This window comes from Eptatretus burgeri, chromosome 1 (assembly GCF_056783735.1).
Source record: "Eptatretus burgeri isolate ZD-2024b chromosome 1, Ebu_testis_v1, whole genome shotgun sequence".
Taxonomy (NCBI): Eukaryota; Metazoa; Chordata; class Myxini; order Myxiniformes; family Myxinidae; genus Eptatretus; species Eptatretus burgeri.
This window is the reverse complement of record NC_140961.1, coordinates 36,528,633-36,547,367: the sequence shown is the minus strand read 5'-3', so window position 1 is coordinate 36,547,367 and position 18,735 is coordinate 36,528,633. Positions and strand designations below refer to the sequence as shown.

At 43.0% G+C, this 18,735-nt stretch overlaps 1 protein-coding gene across 7 annotated transcripts in view; it reads right to left on the bottom strand.

Moving 5' to 3' along the window:
• LOC147034245 (SH3 domain-containing kinase-binding protein 1-like) overlaps nucleotides 1-18,735 on the bottom strand; it is a 148,975-nt gene that overhangs the window by 14,834 nt on the left and 115,406 nt on the right. For all 7 annotated transcript variants that reach the window (XM_085879267.1, XM_085879244.1, XM_085879254.1 and 4 more), the window contains one exon: nucleotides 12,429-12,523. In XM_085879267.1, coding sequence (XP_085735393.1) covers nucleotides 12,429-12,523 — 95 coding nt within the window. The remainder of the gene's footprint in view (nucleotides 1-12,428; nucleotides 12,524-18,735) is intronic.

Sequence of the window (18,735 nt, the reverse complement as noted above, 5' to 3'; positions counted from 1 at the left end):
GGGAGAGCACGCTGAACCTGAGGGTCAAGTCTGCCATCAGAAAGAAAAGGTGATTCGACAGAGAGAGGATCTGAGAGGACGAAGCGGAGGTCGTGCTTCGAGGGAGGAAGGCAGGAGAGGAGACGCGGAGCCTCCGTACTTACTCACCTCACGGCTGGACACGGTTGTCAATCCGCCTGCGGAGTCCGGCACCTCGATTGGAGCCTTATCTTGTGAACGGGCCAGGCCTGGATTTGTATGCTGAACCCTGGAGAGAGATCTGCTGAGGCCCATCGTTGATCTGGCGAACTTGTGCCGTCGACATTGCGCGGGCCAGAGCGCGCGGAGACCGCATGCGTGAGGTCTGCGACAAAAGGACAAGCGCCATTTTGCCACGTGGTTTGGTTCAAGCTGGGAGTTCGAATCCGTGGACATCCGCCTGTTGCGAGCGACATTCGTGCTTTTTGACACTGTCCTCTCGTCCATGCAACCTCACCAAGTACTATGTCTTGTCTTGCATGCATGCTGTTTGTCTTTGTCTGCACGTGTTGTATATGGCATATTTTGGTAGCGACCCCCTCAAAACCTGTAGACCGTGATTCCCTAGTTAAGAACGGGTTGAGGATTGTTAATAAAACCATTGTCGTGAATTTTGCTTGTGTTGTGATCCCCGATGCTCCCCAATAAATCTGGTTAATTCGTATGAAGTTGCCGCAATGGATTAATTCGTGTCGCGTCGAGGAACGAGCCGCGAGATTGGCATATAAGACCAAAATGGTTACAGACTGGCAGAAAACGCTTGGCATCTGACACAACCAGTCTGTATCCAAGGGTTCTATTTCCCCAACTGGCAAGGTACAAGGATTACGTTGGTATCGCGATTGAAGGCATGTGACCCGAGGCCTGTGCTGAGCCGGCCGGCGTTATAAACCCCGGAGATGGTGGTGGTGAGGTGAGTGTGGAGCCGAGGATCGGGTGAGAATCCCACCACCCCGGATCCGCATCAATAAATAAATATATATATATACACATACATACATATATATATATATATATACACATACATATATATATATATATATATATATATATATATATATATATATATATATATATATATATATATATATACATTGTTATGGATCTGGAAACCATTTGCATTAAACATACAGGTCCCAAAAGTCAGTTATCCCGTTAAGTACATGTGTAGTCAGATCCCTTTCCTTTTGTCTTGTGGGAGAATCAAAAACTTGCGTTGCGACTTCTTTTAGTTAGGTTATTAAATCTTTACCATCTAAGACCATCCAACAAACCATGCAAGACCATCCAACAAAAAACCGACAACACCACTGAACAAGCGCTTCACCCGCCTAACCGGCGACTCTGTTTCGAGGCAAAATGTTTGTGAAGTACCTTTTTGGGCGAGTCCGCATGTGTGGAGTGGGCGGGCTTCCCGGTATGCCCGAAACCCCACCAAGAAAGGGCGGACCCATGGAAGCCCCGTCCAATCGGGGCGAAGTGACGTCAGTTTCACCAAGGCCCCTCCCCGCTGAGGGAGGTCCATAAAAGTTACGCCATCCTCAGCGGAGAGTTCGGTAGAGAGGAGTTTTCATGGTGGTTGGACCAGAAGTTTTCACGGTAGTTGGGTCAGGCAGTTTATTTTTCACGGTGGCTGTGAGCAGTCTGGTTCGTTCTTCACGGTGGCTGTTACGGGGAGAGGAGCTCTGTGGACCCCGACTATTCGCCACGCGAGCTCTGCCACGAGCCACGAGTCCCGCACGTGCGACTGGGACCAAACCGACAACTTTTGGCAGGTGCCGCACTACAGAGCATGCTTTCCCTCCGACGACCAGGTACCCACCGAACTCTGACCCCAGCTTGTCTCTCTTTACGGCTGCGAGGGTCAAATAAAGACTGGGGTTTTTCTTTTTGTGTGTGTGTGTCTGCGTGTGTGCCTGTCTTTAAGTAGAACTGAGTAAGTGTTTTTGCTTATTGTAAATATTTCCCTGCTTGCATATTCGTGTCAAGCCTTGCCTTTGTCTTTATTAACTGTTAATAAATTTGTTGGAAATGTTCCCAGTCAGTTTCTGTCCCCTCTTACATTGGTCTAGCATGGTCCGGGTCTGAGTATAAGCGGAGTATCATCCCCAATAATCCGTTCATTCCAGCCGGCACGGCTTTGGCAGTTTCTGCTCGGCTGCACACGGACCGGAGTTGGTAGTCGGTAGTTGGAACTCTACCGCAGTCGGTAGAGTGACCCAGTTCGAGCAAGACATGCTGAGGGCGTGGTTTCCCCGGTAGTCGAAATCGCGTAGTTAATTAGGTAAATTGGTTATAGACAAATAGACCCAACGTTACGCGGTTGAGATATTGGCGTCCACGGTCGGTTAGACCAGTGGTTTTCAACCTTATGGAGCCGCGACCCCCCAAAAAATGTAAGTTGGGGTTCGCGACCCCCCTCCCGACTCACCCTTGAAACACTGCAGTGATGTCACGGAGCGCATAAAAAAAAATCCACAGTGCTTGGAGCACATTGGTCAACGCCCAGGTACTGCCAGCTGTTAAAACTAAACAGAACTAAACTAAACTAAACTAAACTGGCATCACAAATTAATTATTTACACTCTGATGTATAACACAGTACAAACAGCCAGCCACATTCATAAAAAAGGCTTCTGTAATTGCAAAGAGTGGTATGTAGCCTATTTATACACGGGACACAGACTGGAAGATTGAGCGACCCTCTGCCGCAGACAGAGGTTACTATCACACATGACAGCTACCAGACGTACACAAACCTTGCATTACTGACCAAAAATATCCTAAAAACAAAACAACAAAACAAAAACTAAATCAATTTGGCTTTAAGTACAGTTTTAAATTTTATTCAAGATCCGACAGCACAACTCATTGTGAAGGAGGCAACAGGACTGCTTTCCAAGCTGATGGCAATAGGCTATTGTCATTCATTCTCATGTAGCTGGGCCTGAAAAACAGCTTTAAGCACAGTGCAAACACCTTTCAGTGTCCCTACAGGCTTATTATTCTCAGTTCATTCACAGTTCTTATAACAGTTATGCCTGTTGTAGGCTTGTAGCCTATTATCATTCATCTCATTTTGCATTTTCCCCTTTATAACAACGATTCTCAATGGGTTTTTAGTTTCTTTTTTTCAGATTGAACACAATAATTCAGATAATACTGACTCACAATAATTCAGATAATACTGACTCAAAATAAATGAACACAATAATTCAGATAATAGTGACTCACAATAACACACAATAATTCTTTTTTTAACAGTTACATCTGTAAAGGCACAGGCTTGTATTGTCAGATAGTATTCACTTACTCATTTTAGTGGGATGGCTGGGCCTGTTTCTTTGAACAAAGCAGCTGTATTATTGGTTTTAAACTGGAGACTGCAACACGAAGATCATCCTCAACTCTAATGAGCCGTGATCTGTATTTGTTCTTGATAAATGTCAGTGAGGAAAAGGTCCAACAACAACGTGTGACAACAACAAATTGTTGTCCACGGAGCCAGCAGAGCACCTTAAGGATTGCAAGGAGGTGATCAAACTTACAAGCCTGGACACCATATATACTGCATTAGTTGAAACTAGACGACCCGTGAACCCATTGGGTTCCCGTTGTGACTGCGGTTGATAAAAAAAAATCATTTCAAAAAAAATCTATAGATCAATACTGAAGGACCAATTTTGTGCTCCTCCTAGCGGTCGCGTCACGTTTTTCTTGGTACTGTTACCTGGACTGAAAGAAGAAGTTTTGACATGGTGTACGTCAAAGTAGACACATGCTCAAATCAGGGGACTTCTTCACAAGGAGTAGTGTACACCAAAAATGTCGTGTACAAGGACGTTTTGGAGGCCTCATTAGGTAAGGCCATGGAGTACATCGACTTGGATCCGGCTCTTACGAGAGCCGCCACTGGTTGTCATATTGGGCTCATGGAACGGAATCTGTCTGTGACGGGGTTTCGGCTAGTAAATAATAATAATTTAAAAGATAGCTCCAGTGAACTATACCGCTGAGGTAGTTTGCATTGAAGAAATTCTCCCGAAGAGTACTTGACTGAATCGGGAATTGATTTTTTCATAATTTTTTTCGTTGCCGGATTTTAACGAAACTTGATACTGCACACCACATAAGAATGGTGAGTAAGGTGGCCCTAAAATTTTCATGCTATCGTGTACCGTTTTGGCTGTATTTTGGAAACATACATACATGATGAGAGTTCGTAATATATAGATGGCTTGAGAAAATAATCAGTTAAATCTGCTAACAGTGAGTTGCAGTCATCCAAGCATGATGTTAAAAGACCATTACCAGCTTCAGTCAATGTCCGTTTCAAGCAGGAGCGGAATTGGGTGGTCTTGTGCAGATACAAGAAAATATATGTACAGATTTTAGCAGTGGGGAAATCCTCCAAGAGTAGGGTCCATATTTACAAGGTTGGAAACTATAATAGCAGAGACCCGGTGGTGATCCCCAAGTTTCACTATTTGGTATTAGATGCTTTTTGCCCGGCACATGACGGTCCAAGGACCAGTGTTCAGTGCCTTCAGAAAGTATTCACACCCCTTGACTTTTACACATTTTCTTGTGTTAATTAAACTTAAACCTGAACTTAAAATGGATTCAATTAAAATTTGCCACCGATCCACTCAAAATACCCCGTAATGACAAAGTGAAAACATTAAAAAAAAAGAAAATTTCACAAATTAATTAAAAATGAAAAGCTGAAATGTCTTGAGTCAATAAGTATTCAACCCCTTTGCTATGACATTCCAAATTGAGCTCAGGTGCATCCAATTTCCTTTGATCAATCAACAACTCAATTGATTTGAGTTCACCTGTGGCCAATTCAATTGAAATATATATATATATATATATATATATATATATATATATATATATATATATATATATATATATATATATATATATATCAGGTTCACAGTTGACAGTGCACGTCAGAGCAGTAACTCCACCATGAAGTCCAAGGAACTGTCCGTAGAACTTAAAGATAGAATTGTGAGGAGGTATAGATCTGGGGAAGGGTATAAAACAATTTCTAGAATGTTGAAAGTGCCTAAGAGCACAGTGAGCTCCATCATTAGAAAATGGAGAGAAATTGGAACTATCTAGACTTCCTAGAGCTGGCCATCCGACCAAACTGAGCAACTGGGCAAGAAGGACCTTGGACAGGGAGGTGACCAAGAACCCAATGACCACTCTGACAGAACCTGCCAGAAGGACAACAATCTCTGCAGCACTTCACAAATCTAGACATTATAGGAGAGAGGTTAGATGGAAGCCACTGTGGAAAAAAAAGCACGTGACAGCACGCCTGGAGTTTGCAAAAAAGGCACGTGAAAGAGAAAGCATGAGGAAAAATATGCTGTGGTCTGATGAGACGAAAATTGAACTCTAGCCTGAATGTAAGGTGCTAAGTCTGTCAGAAACCGAGCACAGCTAATCACCCATCTAACACCATCCCTTTCATGAATCATGGTGGTGGCAGTATCATGCGATGGGGATGCTTTTCAGTGGCAGGGACTGGGAGACTTGTAAGGATAGAGAGAACAATGAATGGAGCCAAATACAGGCAAATACTTGAGGAGAACCTGCTTCAGAGTGCAAAAGACCTGAGACTGCAGCAAAGATTTATGTTCCCACAGAACAATGGCCCCAAGCATCCAGTCAAAGCAACACTGGAATGGCTTCAGAAGAAGAACATGAATGTCCTTGAGCGGCCCAGCCAAAGTCCAGACTTGAATCCCATTGAGAATCTGTGGAAAGACTTGAAGATTGCTGCTCAACGACACTCCCCATCCAACTTGACAGAGCTTGAGCAAATCTGCAAGGAAGAATGGGAGAAAATCCCCAAATTCAGATGTGCAAAGCTGATACAGACGTACCCAAGAAGACTCGAAGCTGTAATCACTGCCAAAGGCACTTCTACAAAGTATTGACTCAGGGGGTTGAATACTTAGACGCAACACATTTCAACTTCTCATTTGAAATAGATTTGTAAGAAAAATAAAATAAAATAAATAAAAAAATAATAATAATTCCACTGACATTGTGAGGTATTTATTATCTACAGATCAATGACAAAAAAAATCTCAATTTAACCCATTTTAAATTCAGGTTGCAACAACAAAATGTGAAAAGGGCAAGGGGGTGTGAATACTTTCTGAAAGCAGTGAACGTCAGTCTTGGCAGCATCGACTTTGAGAACGTTCATCGGCATCTACATTTGAATTTCAGAGCTGCTGAAGACGGCACTTCATGAGGTTCTATAGATAAGTAGATATGGTTATCATCAGCATGACAGCAAAAAGAGATATCGGAATTCTGTAAAATTGTACTAAAGAGAAGCAGGTGAAACAGAAAAAAAAGTTGACCAAGAACAAATCCATGCGAAAAACTGATGAAAAGATGAAGGTCTGATGAACAATCAAAAATGTTTACAGGAAAGCTCCAATCTGGGAAAAATTAGAGCAGGACTGAACACTGAAGTACCATGCTGTGGCCAACCATATCGAAAACAGAGGATAGGTCGAGAAGTATTTCGAATGCAACCGATCCCTTATTAATCCGTGCACGCGAAGCGAAAAGCGGGGTTAAGCAATTGGATGTCTGTCCATCCATCCATCTATCTGTCTTATCAGTTTATGAACAAGGAACAATTTATTTAAATTGAATGTTATATTCTGAACATGAATATGAAGACAAGCGTTTGGTTTTACCATACAATGGCTCTGAATTTGACCCATTCACACATGCGCAGAGGAGTGAGATGATATTTGTATCCTGTCTGTCTGCCTGGCAGTCAAATTAAATTGAAAATCATTCCAAACAGGAAACTTGCTGTTTTGAAGGATGTCATAATGGACACGTACGACAGAACATGTGGGATAGGGTGGTGTAATAGATGCTCGGTAAAACCCAGAATCAATTTATTTATCCACCTTCAAACCTTTCTTTAAATTGAATCATATACTTGAAAAATAAAAAAACAAATCGCCTTCATCATACTTCCAAGAACCATGCAATATTGTTGCGGGCCGGCTATCAGCTGCGAGTACGACTGCGAGGTGGAGCAGTACGGTCGGCTCCACCGAACACCCGGAATCGAGATCGTCACCCTCGGATAACTCCGAGGGTACGGGTCCCTTACAGGACCGTGAATCGTCAATAAATCAACCATGTGGTACAGGGTTATTTGCCAAACTTCAAAAAACCTAGAGGCCCACGTGGCCAACTACAGAGTATTCACACCCTCGACGGAGCTCAAACGGGACGAGTCGTTTCCGTGCTCGAACCGTGCGTAACCTGAGCGAATGGTTACTGAGGTCCCGTCGGTCCAAATGCACACAACTAAGGCAACAATGGCCTTTTTAATTCCCCAACACGCACCATGTTAAACCAATGAAGAAAACACAGAAACGATCTGATACATTCAACAAATGGATATTTATTTACAATAGGTGGGGAGGGGAACACATAAAGGGCAGAGTTATCCGACGAAACGAAATGCAGTATGTACAAGGCAAAAAGCACTTAACAGTTCCTACTTAAAGACGGGCTCACAGACAGATGCACACCCAAAAGAAATGAAAGGGACCTTCCCGCCTCATGCGGTCTTCGATGAGACGAGCGAACCAGGACGAACGAGACCAGCCGCGTCGAGATGCGACCAGACCAGCGCCAGCGACGACACGAGACCAGACGACCAGACGACCCCGCAACACAGCGCCGTCTGGTCTATTTCTTCTCGCCCCCCCCCCCCGTCGGGGCGGGGGGAACGCGTCTCACCCCTCCGCGCACCTCATTCGCCAGGGAAATCAGTCGTCTCTCCATGATTGGTCGGGGGGGGGGGGCGTGTCGGGGAGTCTCAATTCCCCGCCCCCAAAGAGGCTTTGCTTCTCTTGGAGCCCGCCCTGCGCCCTTTGACCGACTTACGGCCACCTCGCTCGCACCCCCCGGATTGGACGAGAGAGACGTCAGATCTTCGTGAACTCCGCCCACGTACGTGCTGACACACACGCGTGCAATGGTGCCGGTGGAGGATGATGGAAGGAAGCGAAGGCAGATGTCGTCGGTGTTGTTGTTATAAAAATCCTAACTATCAAAATAGCTTCGCAGCGCATGTATGTAATTCCCATTAGACACAGGTAGGGGGCCCAAACTAGAAACACACACTTATTGAAATAACTAAGCTACGGGGACGGCTGTCTGTCTGTGTGCACAAGGCTTCCAAATTCGTAACAATATATCAAAACTAGAATAAAGGCCCGACAAAAATGATGGGTTGGAGTTATTTTATTAGGCTGGAAGATATGATGTTTTGCAGCAAGAAGCGTTATTTTAAAACACTATATCCACAAATGTTCCCCCATTTTCTTAATATTCTGGTATCTTCTGGGACATTTCATTTTGACTGTACAACCTCAGGACCTCAGGTGTGCTTACATCTTCTTTATTTATTACACATCCTACATAAGTAAATGCACACTCATTTTACTCTGTGCGCGTCGCACATCACGTGCAGCGAATTTCACCTCCCTGTACCTTGTATTGTTATTTTATAAAAAATACCTTCTGTACACCGTTCTTGAGGCTCAGTTTGCAAGTCTCAGTCTGTAGTTCCAATAGAAGAGATGTAATTACTCTTTTGGAAAAAGTTTGAGTTTTTTTTATCCTCATAAAATAGGTCGTAGCGAACACGGTCATATTAAAAGATTGGCCTTTAAAAATCCTACTTAAATTGTTCTTACTAAGGGGAACAGACAAATACACACCATTTTATGTCAGTATATACAGCAAGAGGGCATGGCTTGTGTGTCGGGGGTGGGGGGGGGGTAAAAGAAGATTCCACCATTATAGGTATGTACCGATCATGTCCATCAACTCATTCTTATCGAAGTCATCATTATCATAACGATCACATTCTTGGATCAAGTTTATCTCATTATTATTAAAGGCAAGTTTCTTGATCTTAATAACTCAAGAAAATAAAAACTTTGATTTATGTTCTTCATACAGGACAATGAGCCTGGTGTTGGCTTAGCGGTTAAGGTGGCTGGCTAAAGATCTAAGGGTCTCGAGTTCAAGCCCCCGGCCGTTGAATCAACACCAAGTGGGGTTGACTCAGCGTGTTATCCTTCCGAGGTCGGTAAAATGAGTAACAGTGTACTGGTAATAGAAGGCACTGCAGTGGCACTGCCACGCTCGCAGAAAATGATGCAACCAGCAGCCGCAGGCTGCACGTGATAGCTCTGCAAAGACATAACCATTTGCTTAACCCCACTTTTCGCTTCACACGTGTGGGGTAATGAGGATAGAACTGTAAGTTATTCAACAGAGCAATTGATCTTTTTTTTTTGAGAGAGAGAGAGAGAGAGAGAGAGACAGAGACACACAGAGAGAGAGAGAGAGAGAGAGAGAGAGAGAGAGAGAGAGAGAGAGAGAGAGAGAGAGAGAGAGAGAGAGAGAGAGAGAGAGAGAGAGAGACAGAGAGACAGAGAGACAGACAGAGACAGAGACAGAGACAGAGAGACAGAGACACAGAGAGACAGAGACACAGAGAGACAGAGACACAGAGAGACAGAGACACAGAGAGACAGAGACACAGAGAGACAGAGACACAGAGACACAGAGAGACAGAGACACAGAGAGACAGAGACACAGAGACACAGAGACACAGAGAGACAGAGACACAGAGAGACAGAGACACAGAGAGACAGAGAGACAGAGACACAGAGAGACAGAGACACAGAGAGACAGAGACACAGAGGCACAGAGACAGAGTCACAGAGACAGAGACAGAGACACAGAGACAGAGACAGAGACACAGAGACAGAGACAGAGACAGAGACAGAGACAGAGAGACAGAGACAGAGACAGAGAGACAGAGACAGAGACAGAGACAGAGACAGACAGAGAGACAGAGACAGACAGAGAGACAGAGACAGACAGAGAGACAGAGACAGACAGAGAGACAGAGACAGACAGAGAGACAGAGACAGACAGAGAGACAGAGACAGACAGAGAGACAGAGACAGACAGAGACACAGAGAGACAGAGACACAGAGAGACAGAGACACAGAGAGACAGAGACACAGAGAGACAGAGACACAGAGAGACAGAGATACAGAGAGACAGAGACACAGAGAGACAGAGACACAGAGAGACAGAGACACAGAGAGACAGAGAGACAGAGACACAGAGAGACAGAGACACAGAGAGACAGAGACACAGAGACACAGAGACAGAGACACAGAGACAGAGACACAGAGACAGAGACACAGAGACAGAGACAGAGAGACAGAGACAGAGACACAGAGACACAGACAGAGACACAGAGACAAGCAGAGAAACAAACAGACAGAGACAGACAGACAGACAGAGACAGAGACAGAGACAGATAGATATCTGTCAGTAAAGAAAGAACCAGAGACAATTGAACTGGATCCTGGAGAGAAGTGGTTTTTTCTCGTTGTCGACAATTTACCAGTCAGCATCTTGACTGACAGGTAATAAGTGATCCATGCAGAAAATATTAGATGGTGAGGAAAGTTGAATGGGAACAAGGGCATGTTTGCTTTGTGAAATAGTAAGACAGGATATCTTGTCACGAAAGAGAAATTTCTTAGCTGATGAAAGCGACTGACTACTTCTGTGGGGGGAATTTTTTTTTAAAACAAATAAAAATGAAAGAGCAAGAACCCATTTAAAAATATTGTTGGAGCAGTGTTTTTCAATCGAGGTATGCCAATACAAGGTTTTTCCTTTCGGGGGTGATTTGGCGTCATGGATCATGGCCGTTTTGAAAGTAATGTCGTTCGTAAGTGACGGAGCTTTGTTGCATTTTATAATTTGCGACGTTATTTCTTAGTGAACCAGGGAGTATGCATGGCAGTTTTCAGGAATAGAGTAATAAGTAGAGCAGACTGTTGGAGGGTGTTTGAAAGCATCTTGTTATAAGTGGAGACCCATTTTATAGGATCATCAAGGAGGTGTGAAAACATAATTAATTAGATTATTCCTTGACAAAATGTTGAATATCAATGGAGTCAATGTTATAGTTTGTCATATAATTCAATGGATGTGAAGGTTCAGTGACTAATGAGCATTTAGAGTAAGGGAGCATTGAAAACAAAAAATATATAATTCAATTGCAGTCGATAAATCAGGAGTATGACCATTAATATTTGCAAGAGAGATAATGTTGCCCCAAGTTGAAAAGACAGAATAAACAGTTCTGCCAAAACAGAACAGGTCACCACTGATGCAGAAGATCATCAACACAGGAAGTTTAAACACCCTCAAAACAACATATTTATCCAGAAGGATAACCAGAAATTATTGAGAGGTCACCAAGATGAAGCAGATTGTTTCGAGATGATAAATTATTGCTATTTGCATTTTCATAAGTAACAGATATGCAAACATTTAAAAGATTGAAAAAAAAAAAAGTGTAAACTACAGTGTAAAGGAGTCGATGCGATTTGAAAGGGGGGACTTGGATAAACACGCAAAGTGCCTCCACCTCGGAAATGATAAACACGATAACCAGGACGACAAATCGGAAAGCACAGTTCTCCCTTGCTTTGGTCATCCATTGAACATAAAACTACTCAATATGTCTTGCCACTTTCAAAGATGACAGGTATGGAATTATTAAAAAAAAAGTAATAAAGAAAAATAAATTAAGTAATTAAAACATGGCTTACAAAATACCTTTCTTATGAATCATTTGACACAGGACTGTGAATAACTGGCAAAAGGTTAGAAAAGGTTCCATATTTACCTCAACCACCTAAGGTGGACGGAGGTTATGTTTTCACCCGTCTGTCTGTCTGTCTGTCTATCTGTGAGCATGATATTTCAAAAAGTTGGACAGATTCGGACGAAGCTTGCGCAGGTTGGTTGTGTGATGAGGACGAATCGATTCGATTTTGGTGAACATCCGGATCCGAGAATTTTTTTCATTTTTCCCAAGTGATTCTTCACCATTGAGAGACGGGGCCAAAACTATATACAGCACAATATCTCAAAAAGTTATGGATGAGTTAGTACAAAACTAGGTGGATGAGTCGGTTCGGAGACGAGAACAAGCCGATTAGATTTTGGTTCGAGTCCGGATCCAAATCCGACCTATCATTTAAAGCCTGAACAAATGTGAGGAATTGTGAGAAGAACAGCGATCCTGGAAGAGGAGTCATACCGAAGAGATAAAACTGGATGCTTCATTGTGATAAAGGCAATGCAACAAGATTCGGCATGCAAATAAATTAAATTATCCACCAAAAAGGCTGATTACAGCAAACGGAAGCAGAGAGATAGCCATGACAAATGAGTATTGTGTGAAAAGGTTGGAGAAAGCAAGCACACAATGACAGGGCAACTCTTACCTTTGCAATAATTGCAACCAAATCTCCTTCCTTTAATGAAAGTTCATCCTCATTCTGCGCCGTATATGGAAACAAGGCCTTGCAAAGTTCCTTAGCTTTTGGTGAAGAGGGAGAGGGAGCAACACATTACATGATTACAATGTACAAGCACATTTTTGGTCAACTTTGAAAACAATTCTTGTGAGGTCATACAAGACACTTATAGCCACATCCCCCCCCCCCCCCGACCACTCCAATCCCATTCTGACATTGCTGAGATGCACTCCAGTAAATGGCAGACTCAAGCAGCAACTTTGGTCTTGTCCAGTTACCCCACATGAACTGGTGCCATAACAGACTTCATTGAAGGGTCTGTCACCATCGATGAGCCACACATATGGTCCAGTGCAAGTCCACAATCTAAGTGGTGAGGTGAGGCTCGTTTTATGGTAGATCACAAATTTGATTGCAGCTACCATCTCATGCTTGATATTTGTAGTTACACTACTAAAACAGAACAATGCACGAGCCATTACATGAACTCGAACCACCCGCTCCCTTCGGGAGCATTCGCAAGTCATCCCCCTGCCCCCTTGCGGGGAGGGATTATCCTGGGTATTACCAACACGGATGCAAAATTTGATGGAGAACACATAAAATTGCTTTATTTAATATGGTAGGATGGCATAAAACAAAAGTTTAAAACCTTCCTGTGGGTAGAGTGGTAGACCATTGGTATCTAAAAGCTTTAAAAAAGGCATGCATAGCAGGTGTTTTCAGATATATATATTTTTTCTTTTGAGGAAAACCGATGGGCACGTGCATTACAAAACCATTAGTTATGGATTCACTGCAACCACGCAAGTAACAAAGTTAAAATCAGCATTATTTATTTTGGTGGCGCCAAGCAATTTTTGCCACAATCATCACGTTTTTGTCTGGAAGCGGAAGTGATATGGATTTGGCAAGGAACTCCAGCGCTGAGCAGCTGCTTTCATGCAAGTGTGCTTTCACGATGCTGAACGTGTGATGATAAAATAACCGTGTGAAGGGTGATGAAATCAGCAATCTGTTTTGCTAATATTTTTACACGACCCCTGGCTTTAGCTCTGGACCACTCTGGCTGGATGGCTTCTCTCCCATGCTACGAGTTGGAATTGCAATGGGTTGAGTTTAGTGGAAACAGGCCAACATGCCAACGGTGTTGTTTTTACTGCCTTTACTCTCCCTACACCAGCAGTTTATCTTCACCGAATGCTGATATCCCACTTTTACAACAATGCATATCTGACCTACATTACTTGCCTCATGTCATTCACACAGACTATCATCACGCTTTTGGAAACAACGTAACCATGCCGAAATGGCAAAAGTTTACATTTGAATAGAACGCTATCAAAATTATGCCGAAGGAAAAATGATTAGCAATGATGCAAATAAGCGCTCAAAAGTGATCTATTTCATGACACTTGACATTTAACAAGGTTGAGGATCCGTATTAAATCAAATGGTACATCAAATTACTTATTATTTCGGTACACGTAACCCTGTGGTGAGGCAGCTGCCTTGAAATGAATGGCCCTCATTTCCTGGAAGGCCAAGCCGACCGAAGGCAACCTCAGAACATTCCATCAAGCCCACAACAAGTGTGTCCACTCTCGGGAGAGCCAAAAAACAACATCAGTTCAACCTCAAGATTGAACTTTGAAACTTGTCTCCCTCCTCCAAAACCTGGTGGTGCCTTGCTAAGTCTGTATCTGGTGTATGCTCCCCTTCCATCCCTTCGCTCTCTTCAAATGACACCACAGACTCCACTCGTGAGAAGGCCGAATGCCTCAATTGTGCGTTTTCTTCCACATCTTGTGTCCCAAACCCTTCACTCTGTTCCCACACTGCTCCTGGACTGTCTTTTGCACCTGAGAAGGTGGAAATGTTTCTGGCAACCCTAGACTCTGATTATGATTCTGCAACTGCACTGCATCAGCTCACGTGTCCTAAAAACCTGCTCTTACACATACGTTCGTTCTCGGTGTGTGTCTGTCCTCTCTCTAGTCTCTCTCCCACCTAACAGCTCAATATTTTGCCTGAGGAACTTCTCCATCTGCTTGGAAGTCAGCAACATCACTGCATTACATTAACATGGTACTAAAACTGATCCCCTTAAAGACCTATTAGCTCACTTCCAAACCATCGGCAAGGTCATGGAATCCAACATCGCGGTCGATACGAAATCCTTAAATTTTCTCCAACGGCTTCATCTTAGACCATCATTCAGATTCAGAAACAGTCACTCCACCTTGGACATGCTACTTCTACTCCCAACGATGGATGGAGGCCCTCAATGTCAGACATGAGATCTCCAGACATAGCTCGTGCTCTGGATATAATCTGGGATCTTGCCTTTTGTTTACCCAATGTCCTCCCTTCGCCTTCATTTCTCCATGTCTGTTTTGTATTTTTTAACATCTGAGTACATTCACTCATCTTTTGAGAAGATGTTCAGGGCCATCTAAATATTTCTACCCACCCTATTTTGCACCTATTCTTTCCCACCCCCACTCTCATCTCTGTTATTCGGCATGAAATGTGAAACATATCCTCGTATTTTCGTTGATCGACGAGTAGTTGTTATAATGAAGTTGCGTTTTGCTGCCGTAGAATTTTACACTGAGGTACCTTGTAATTATTATTATTTTGTCACAAATTGTGGCCAGATGCAGCCCCTGAAAATATCCCAATAGCTGAAGTGTGAGACGATGATCATGACAACAATTTAACCAACCCATCTGCCTCGTTTCCCATCCGAAACCTCCATACAAGGGTACTTAAAGCCAAATTGCCTTTTCCTCTCCTCCATCAGAAAGTGCTCCGGATCACGTACCAACGAACCAAAGGCTTTAGGAAATGGACCCTCTAAAGGCACAGCACCACGACTCACACGACTACCAAAAACATTGGCGTCACATTCAACTCGTGTGCGTAAAAATGCACAGCTTACAAGATAAACAGTCCATCCATTACGTGAGCAAGAGCACACACTTTTACGTAGCTTCCATAACCGAATTCACTGTCCGTCATTTGTTGACGCAAGCGACGCATCTTTGCCATACCTGTTAAATTTTTTTTTTTACATTAACGAGTATGCACTTTCAGTGATTAACAACAATGTTGGGAAACGAGAGGAATCTTTCTGCCAATTGCGGCGCTGGAAATAAAAACGGGAAGCTTCAGAAACGGGAAGCTGTGCAAGTTGAGTGCCGCATCGATCGGCAAGTTACGTAACCATGCAAGAAAAGCTGTTTCTACATGGGACCGATAACATCATCAGCGACGTCAACGCTGTGCCAATTACAATAACATCTTGAATAACACTTGATTGGCGTGGAAAAGATTCACAAAAACCAAAAAACTAACTTCATGAGGTGACCTTTCATAACACCAGCATTTCACATGGTCGAACTGAAGGTCCACAAATAAAACTTTACACTTGTGCACTTTACTTTACAAAGGCTGTACCATTCATATTGCATCGCAAAAGCGAATAGACTCAGGGGATAAAGGGTGAATTAGCCGATTAGTTGAATTCTAATTTGCATGTTTAGGATAGATGTATTGCAAACCCCAATTTCAGTAAGGGTTGAACAGGGCCTTGTGTACCCTCAATCCATTTTTCACTGTGTTACGAGTCGACCTCAGGGCACCGCAGCGAGTGCACCAGTAACCCGGAGGGTGTCACAACAGAAAATAAATAGAGACACTGATGTGCCCTTGGTGTTTAAAGGGTGAAACCAATGCATGACAGGAGAAAGAAGGGAAACTTCATAAGGAATATTTATTTATCCCGACTGTCTACATGAAGCACAATAATACTAATTAAATGCAACACTTAATGACTTATTTCCAAAGAATCCCCAAATTAAATAAGTACTGTCGGACCCTACAATTCATGGGAGATATGTTCCTGATAAATGTCGTGAATGTCGGGGAATTGTTAAAAAAAAAAAAAAATTTTTAACATGGTCGAGGCTCATGGGGGAAGAGCAATTACACAGAACAAATCAGGACACAACATAACAAAGAGAACAGCAGGAGGAAGGGGGTAACACCAACAACAGGGTGGAGAGGGAAAGTAGTCGGAGATGGATAAACAAGGGATGCAGGTAACGATGAGGGGAAGGGAGAACGCAAAGGGTGGACAATATGGACACATCAACAAAATTGTGTTTGACCAGTTTGTGATTTAGTCAAGGTCTGAGGAGAGGGAAGAGGCTGCAGCCTGTCTGTCCGAAGGATGAAAGATGTTATGGCAGAGAGTGGAGTCATCAGCAAAGAGATAAAGAGGACTTTCCAGTAAGTGACATCATTGATGAAGATTAGGAATAATATGGGCTTCGAACACTGCCTTGTGGTACTCCAGCCTTGACAGGAAGAGGAGATGAAAGGGTTCCGTTGAGGGCCACACATTGACTATGAGAGGGGAGGAAGTTAGTAATCCAAGAGTGGAGTTGGCCTTGGATTTCAGAGGCAAACAGTTTGGTGAGCAAAGCAGGATGTCAGACTGTATCCATCCATCAGGACCATACTCTGTGCAGAGCGTTGGTGCTGCCGAAGCAGTCCCCTTGGCTATTGGGCACAATCCTGGACGGGTCGCCACTCCGACGCAGGATATTGAAATGGCTCAGTCACCCCAGCAAGCTGGTACTCATTTTGCTGACCTCAGAAGGATGACAGGTTGAGTCAACCCGAGAGAGATTGCCCTGATCTAATGTCTGATATTGAGGGCCTCCACCATTGTTGGGAGAGCAGAAGCAGCATGTCCAAGGTAGAGTGTCCAGGTCTGAATCTGAATTAATGATCTGAGATGAGGCTGTTGGAGATAAAGGAATGATTATATAATCAACTGTGATGATGGATTCCATGACCATGCTGATGATTGGAAGTACAGTATGCCAATTGGGGTGGAGTTATGGTGATCTGTTTTTGCACCTTTTTAATGTAATGCTGTGATGTTGGCTCATTTCCATTTTCCAGGTGGATATCAGAGACCAGTGCTGAAGCAAAAAAGAAAAATAAAATAAAATAACATAAAAAATAAATAAATAAAAATAAAGGTACAGTTGGACATTGTTTCGACATTCACGCTTCACGTATTCACAATATATATATATATATATATATATATATATATATATATATATATTTTAATTGAATTCATACAGATATACAGGTATACCTCGATTTATGTTGATTTGAAGTTGCGTCATCCATCAATAGGTACCCAGGCTTCGAATTATGTCTCTTTACATCGAAGTTACAACGTTCAAGACATGTTCTTTGGCTTTTTCCGTCACTAATTTTCCAGAACTGCCCAGTCTTACGCCGAGACATTGAGATTGTTAACGTTATGAAGCTTGCAGGCACGCACACAGCCACACATGGTTTACCATTTCAAGACGTGTCTGCATTGAAGTGCGACTGAGGTTTTATACAGTGGTAGATCACACTTCAATGACGAAACAGCAAACCGTGCTGCTTGCTTGCTGTATGTGGGCCAGAAGCCTTTGTACAGTGTTGCCAGATCTGAAAAGTGGAAATATCGTGTTGGAAGCTCAAAATTATTGTACATCGTCAAATCTTTGCCTAATGATAACATTTTACTCACCAATTATATTTAACCTCAGTCACACTTCAATGAGGAGGTGTTAACGACAAACCATGCGTGGCTGTGCCGTGCCTGTGTGCGTGCCGCCAAAGGCAGGCTTTATGGATGGAAGAACATTTCTGCAATATGTGGCCCATGTCCTTGTCAGGCTGTACCTGTATCTGTAGTCCTCTACATAATATTCCAGTACGAAACATAAATTTAGACCGAATATATGTCACCGCAGTCGAACACTATGCTGCCATGGACATTGTTACCTCCACCACCGAAGGTGAAGGAAGTTATGTTGTCAACCCCTTCTGTCTGTTCGTTTGTGTGCATCATATCTCAAAAAGTTGTGAACGGATCCGGATGAAATTTTGTGGGCAGGCTGGGTGTGTGACAAGGACGAACTGATTAGATTTTGGTGAAGATGAGGATCTGGATCGGGCTACTAGAATTTTAAAGCAATTCTTTATCATTGAGAGATCGGGTCAAAAATTATATTTAGCATGATATCTCAAAAAGTTGTGGACGGACTTGGATTAAGTTTGGTGGACAGGCTGGGTGTGTGGCAAGGACAAATTGATTCAATTTTAGTGAAGATCGAAATCCAGATCTGGATACAATAATTATTTAATTTTTAAAGTGATTCTTCACCATTGAGAGATAGGTCCAAAAACAATA